The following is a 6456-nucleotide window of genomic DNA, read 5'->3' as shown; positions in this document are numbered from 1 at the left end:
ACAGAAAATGACTCTCTTTGGAGGCGAGTGATTGGTAGTATTCATAGATGTGAAAGGAAGCCTATTCACTACTGGGTTAAAAAATCTCTCCTGGGCACTTGGAGTTGTATTGTCAATGTCTTCTCGACACTTGGCAATATTGATATTGATGTTTCGAATATCTTTGAATTCCAGGTGGGGGATGGAAAGAAAATTCTATTTTGGCTAGATGATTGGCTAAAGAACAAGACTTTAGCAGTGAAATTCCCTTCTTTATATGCGTTAGACAAGAGGAAAACTTGCATTTTAGGTGACAGATGGGTGGATGACGCTTTCTCGTGGGCTTGGAAGAGGAAACCCAACAATTCTCAGGAGTTGATGGAATTGAACTCTATTGTGGATTTTACAAGGCTGGTTGTGAGATCCAGTGGGCCTGACACTTGGAGATTGAGGTTAACTGTCGATGGCTATTTTCCGTGTAAGCGATATTAGGGCTCTCATTGATAGTAAATTGACTATCTCGATTAATAACCCCACGGTTTGGCTTCACTTAGTTCCTATCAAGTGCATTAGTTTTGTATGGAGGGCTTGTATGAGGCGTATTCCTACAACAGTGGCTCTTTCCAAGAGAGGTATCAACGTGTATTATATTTCCTGTTAAATGTGCTTCATTGGAGTGGACATTGTGGATCATATTCTCTTGGATTGCCCGATTGCTTTTGATTCCCTATGCTGAATTTTCAATTGGTGTGACATTTCCATCTAACGGTTCCTTTCGATTTTAGATTTTATTAATTTTGCTGCCTCATGGGGAAACTATCCAAAAAAAGAGAAAAATATTTATTGCTATTTGCTATGAATTACTATGGTGTATGTCGAAAGAACGACGCTTGGTTTAACATAACCCATGTGAACTCTTCAAAGTTGGCGGATAATATGATTGCTATGGTTTTTATTTGGTTGGAATATAGGGGTAACTTTGGGAATTATAGATGAGAGTGTTGGGTTTGCTTCCTTTTAACATTTTGTAAGTTTGTTTTGTTGTTTTTTTTTGTGTTTGGTTTCTTTCCGTTAGGCCTTGGTTTTAATAATATCCAATGACTTAAAAAAAAAATAATAATACAATTGTAAGTAACATACCAACTCTCTTATTATCTTATCAGCGAAGTGGATCTATTACCATTTGGATGCACTTTGACCTGCCCGAGGCATATGATCCGACGAATTCCGAAGGAGTGGCGGGAGATCCGATACACGTGACTGAGAGGCGATTTCTTTGTAGTTTGTAGCAATATAATACTCCATCATCATCGACATCAACCAATCAACCAATCCTTTTTCTTTTTGTTTCTTTCCAACCGAAAAATCGCTTTTGCAAAATTAGAAAAAGGGTTTACGGCAACCCGAAGATCTCGGAGGAAAAAAAGGTCAAAATAAAGAGTAGAATCAAAGCCTTTTCAGATCATCACTCAGTTTCAACTTCCAATCCAAAAGGTTTTTATTTTTCTTTCTTCCCCATGTACTCTTTATATTCATACTAAATTTCTGCAATTCTTCTTTTAATATCAATCGGCAAGTTCAAGCTCTTCTGGAATCCCGTCAGGTGATCTGAACGTTTTCCTGTATTTGTTGACTTCATTTTGGCCTTTTAGGTTTACTTTATTCATCTTGTTCGTGCAATTTAGGGGAGTTTCTAAATCGTTTCGCAATGGCTTCTGATTATAGTTCGATTTCTTCGACTTCCGTTCATAATCGAATAAATTGCAACGTTTTTGTTTTTGTATATTGTTTCTAATTTTATTCATAGAATAGTAATAATTCTCTTAACTGCTCTGCAACTTTTTTATTAGGGTTTTTATTTATTTAGTTAACATAATACCTTCAAGAGTAAATCATTGGTGTTGTAACTTTGTATACCTGAATGTGAATGCTATTTTTTACTATATGATGCAGGAAATAGTATAATGTATACAAATAGAGATCTCACATCAACGTGAGTAAAGTTTGGCGATTTAGAAACTACAAGTTCTTCATAGATGTGGCCTTTACACATCTTCTTAAGCAAACTACTGAATGGAGGATATAATGTTCATGAAGATGATGTAAATTCGGTTGCATCACACAACTTCAAATCAGCATTCAGAAACGAGAAAAAAGGCAAGAAAGATTTATCGATCCAATCACACTTCATTGATGTAAGTCTGTTTACTGATTTACTCATACTCATCAAAAAATTACATTTTCTTGTAGTTTATTATAATTTTGTTCATAATATTGTTTAGGTCCCACATATAAAACAAGAACACACATGGGATTGTGGCCTTGCTTGTGTTTTAATGGTTTTAAGAACCCTTCACATCAATCATTATGATCTTGAAGACCTTCAAGCATTTTGCAATACAAATAGGTATTTTTCCTTTTAAAAACTCTGAATCTCTTTTTTAATTTTCCAATTCAATGTGTAATTGTTTACTTTTTTTATTAAATCCCAGTATTTGGACAGTGGATTTAGCATATTTACTGCACAAATTTTCTATCAACTTCTCTTACATCACTGTAACTTTAGGCGCTAATCCGAATTTTTCATTGGAGTCATTTTACAAGGTAAATCCTTATATTCAAAATTTATTTAAATAAATTGCTACTTGTGTTTTTATCTTTTAAAATTAACCAAAATTGATATTACAGAAGCAATTAGGTGATGATATAGTAAGAGTAAATATGTTGTTCAACAGATCACAAGAAGCAGGGATAAATATAGAGGTATGCCTCTCAACTTTCACACACAAGGATAAAATGGTCATTTACTCACGTTCATATAATTTATTTACAGTGTAGGTCAATCAACGGAGATGAAATTGCAGTATTGATTATGTCGGGAAAATATATTGTCATAGCTTTGGTTGATCAGTTCATTTTGAGGTGTAATTTCTGTCATAAAAAAAATATAAAAAGTAAAAATTTATTGACATTATTATTTTACTTCCATTTATTTATTTAATCTTTTTATTTTTTTAGTCAGTCGTGGATAGAAGATTTTTATATATCAGATTTTTATATCGGTACCTCTGGTGGTTATACTGGTGAGTGGAAATACTTGAAAAATTAAAAATACGTATCAAATATGTAAATGTGTTGCAAAATTCTATAATTATTTTAAAAATATTTTAATGATTTTATAGGTCATTATATTGTAATATGTGGCTATGATGCTGTTACAGATGAATTTGAGATTCGGGATCCAGCTATTTCTAGGTATTGTTTAATTTATACTTATTATTATAGGGGTATAACTTAATCCCAATTTCCAAATTTACCCATGAAGGAAATGATAATATTTGGAACTATAAAACAGGAGTCGAGGGACAATATCGTCAAAATGCTTGGAAAAAGCTCGCAAATCTTTTGGTACAGATGAAGATATACTCTTGGTAATAATAATAATAATATTTTGAGCAAAACCATTAAAATTTTTAAGGTTTTTTTTTTTTTTTTTTTTTTTTATTTTTATTTTTATCCATGACACCTTTTTGGATTTTTATTGCAGATTCATCTAGAGAATGTAGATACTTAAAACAACAATATGACGAGGGCTTATATGTAATTTTTTCAAAGTTTGATGCCTAAAATGAACTTTTACCTAAAGTACTTTGCATTTTTCAAGGTATTTGTTTGAGTTAATTTGGCACAAACATTACATATCAATAGGTGCACTTTAAAGTGGTTATATAGATATGAGATAACAGTATTAGCCAAAATGACCATTTGTGCAAGTTTTTGGAACCATAAGGACCATTTGTGTCAAAAATTCATATATGGATTATTCGGGTAATCATGAGGACCATTTATGTAATATTGTCTGATAAAACATGAAAGTTGGATTAGGGACAAAAGTTTTTAAATTTCCGATGACAATTTTACACAACTAAGTTACCAAAAAATTTGTAGCCAAAACTTATAAATGGAGGTCTAAAGCCAATTATGTGACCCAAGCAGTTTCACGACAATAATCCATAAAAAAAAACAAAAAACTACAATAGTTTCAGCAATTTCAGACATATTATACTTTTCTCTCTCTCCCTGAATTGCCCAAGTGTGTAACTGACTAATTTTTCCCAACAAAAACTATAACATAATAATTCATAATCTTTCTAATAGTAAATCCGAAAAAGATAATATCATTGTAACCATGCAAAATCTACTTTCTTAGTTTGAAAAGTCTATAATATTATGTTTTGGTAGTCTAGGAAAATAAACTCCATATTTACATATTTAAAGGGTACCTTGACTTGTAATAACCGGTGTATTAATAATGTGATTTTATTTTTCTTAAAGTGATAAAAAATCAAATAAAAAATTCCGAGTTACCTAAACCACCACCCTTAGGTCCCATCCAACCATCTTATAAGGGATTGAAAAACAAAAGGCACCATGATGTGATGGCCTCCCATAACATTCCAAGATCCTGGTTCAATCTTTGCATCACCTCCATTCTTCAAGACCAAAGAATTCAAAATTGGAGTTTGATTTGTGAAGTAATTGCAGTGTTCTAGGGTTTCAAGATAGGAGTATGATTTCTGAAGGTCTAATGGAGATGACGCTAGGAAGAAGGACGTTGGTCAAGGAAGAGCTGGGACAGTGGGTCAGGTTTATGATTTTTCCGATTTGGGTTTCGATCTAAAAGAAGATTTGGAGTTTGATTTATGCCTTTCTAGGGTTTTAGTATTAGAGTTCGATATGGATCTGTAGGATGTCATTAGGTTTGATTTTTGTAACATCCGAATCATCGAGATATGAATTTTAAAAGTAAAGTATGGGTATTGGTTGGCCACAACATTGTGGAGGCAACACCTCAACGTGGCAGGTCTGATATGAGTTGTGCATCTTAAATGAGCGCCACGATGAGGCGATATAGTGCTCACGATGTGGCAACCATTTTATGTAAAACCCTAATTTAAGGGTTGTGATGGCTGGGGTTTTCACACCCTCAACCTCCATCACCTCCCTTTCACTCTCATAGAAGCCCTAGCCTCCATTGTTGAAGATATTAAGCTTTTGTTGGTGTTTTTGTGTTTTGAAGGAGAAGGAAGCTCACTTGGTGTATAGATCTAGCTTGCAAGCATCATTGTCATCATCTATCTTATATTGTGGACCTTTGTAGGTATTAAAAATCCAATCTTTATTGTTCAATGTCTCTAGATCTAGGTTTTGGTCCATTTTCTTCAAAGATAAGCTAGTTAGAATGGTGGGATTCCATAAAGTTAACTTTATCAATCCTTGAGGCCCCCCTTGGAGAAGATAAGGTTCATATTTAAAGTGTGTTGGTGTTTTGATCTTCATGCATGAGATTTTGGTGTTATTCTTCATTTTTGACCTAGCTTAAGCTATAGACTTGCATTGGACATGTATGACTGAAAAACATTGATCTTTAGGTTGTAATGGAAGTTAAGAAACCTTCTAGAAAGAATGAACAAACGAATTAATGGATTAAGAGCCGAATCCATTAAGATGAGAAAGTACAGTTCAGACGACGTGGCAATTGGTGGATTCACGATTGTTTTGGATGGACCCTGCCACGACGTGGAAGCATGATTCCCACGACTTGGCAAAAGACTTGTTTGCGACTAGGATTTTGGACTGGGACTGAGCTCATCAGCTATGATGTGGTCATGGATTGGCCAAGACGTGGAAGCCTGCTGAAGTCACCGTTGACCGTTGACTTTTTGAGCTCATTGACTTTTGGTCAAAGTGTTAATTCTAGAGTGTAAACTGAGCTGTGACCTTGTGTGATTCGATCAGGTGGATTGTACCTGTTTCGTGGCGTTGAGCTGAGATTTGTATGACTTCGTGAGAAAGGTTAGTTTTCCCACTATATTATGTAGGATGCTAGTTGTATTTGTGATACTTGCATGGAAGACCATGGAGGTAGCCCATGTCATTTGTATGAAAGACCATGAGGGTAGCCCATGACACTTGAATGTAAGACCATGAGGGTAGCCTATGGTACTTGGATGTAAGACCATGGGGGTAGCCCATGACATTTCTGTTGGATTAGTTTCTAAGTCCATAATTATTTTGGTATGTACTTGACCCGATGGTGCATGGTCCTTTTGGGTTGCCTTCACCAAAGCAACTTGATAGGATGAATTATGGAGAGAAAGGATTAAATATGATTTATTAATATATTATGAGAATAATATATTAAAGGAGAAATCATATTGTTTAATTAATATTAGTCAAGAATTAATTAGTAATTAGTTTTGTGACTAAAAGAGATTAATTAAACTTAAGGGACTGGAATTGTAATTATAGGATAATTGCAATTTGGGCCATGGATTGCCTTTTATTATAAGGTGGACGAATTCTATGGGGGAAGCCCATATGAAATTGTCCAAGGCCTTATGGAAAGGAGTCTATGGGTTGCTTAGGGCTTAAGCAACCAAATTAGGGTTTCCTTGTTAGATAACCCTAATAGCC

At 34.2% G+C, this 6456-nt stretch overlaps 1 protein-coding gene across 3 annotated transcripts; it reads left to right on the top strand.

The window, feature by feature from the left end:
• Positions 1–1137: 1137 nt before the first annotated feature.
• Positions 1138–3823, top strand: LOC145076792 (guanylyl cyclase 1-like). Of its 3 annotated transcripts, none has more exons than XM_079022580.1 (10): positions 1138–1582; positions 1933–2174; positions 2262–2386; positions 2472–2583; positions 2668–2742; positions 2813–2901; positions 2998–3062; positions 3162–3234; positions 3335–3410; positions 3527–3823. In XM_079022580.1, the coding sequence occupies exons 2-10, from the start codon at positions 2016–2018 to the stop codon at positions 3551–3553; spliced, it is 801 nt and encodes a 266-aa protein (XP_078878706.1). In that variant the 5' UTR covers positions 1138–1582; positions 1933–2015; the 3' UTR covers positions 3554–3823. The 3 variants fall into 3 exon arrangements, with proteins under 3 accessions (XP_078878706.1, XP_078878707.1, XP_078878705.1); XM_079022579.1 differs by having other exon boundaries at positions 1139–1473; XM_079022581.1 differs by lacking the exon at positions 3527–3823 and having other exon boundaries at positions 1138–1473; positions 3305–3406.
• Positions 3824–6456: the final 2633 nt, after the last annotated feature.

This window comes from Lactuca serriola, chromosome 9 (assembly GCF_051521515.1).
Source record: "Lactuca serriola cultivar US96UC23 chromosome 9, Lser_US96UC23_V15, whole genome shotgun sequence".
Lineage (NCBI taxonomy): Eukaryota > Viridiplantae > Streptophyta > Magnoliopsida > Asterales > Asteraceae > Lactuca > Lactuca serriola.
The sequence above is the reverse complement of the archived record's forward strand: the minus strand, read 5'-3'. Positions and strand labels throughout refer to the sequence as shown.

What these genes read in the sequence shown, in the direction of transcription:
- LOC145076792 (XM_079022580.1), top strand. Translation starts at nt 2,016, where the DNA reads ATGTGGCCTTTACACATCTTCTTAAGCAAACTACTGAATGGAGGATAT. An exon ending in TCCAATCACACTTCATTGAT is followed by an intron (nt 2,175 to 2,261) that starts GTAAGTCTGTTT and finishes AATATTGTTTAG; the next exon opens with GTCCCACATATAAAACAAGA. An exon ending in CATTGGAGTCATTTTACAAG is followed by an intron (nt 2,584 to 2,667) that starts GTAAATCCTTAT and finishes TTGATATTACAG; the next exon opens with AAGCAATTAGGTGATGATAT.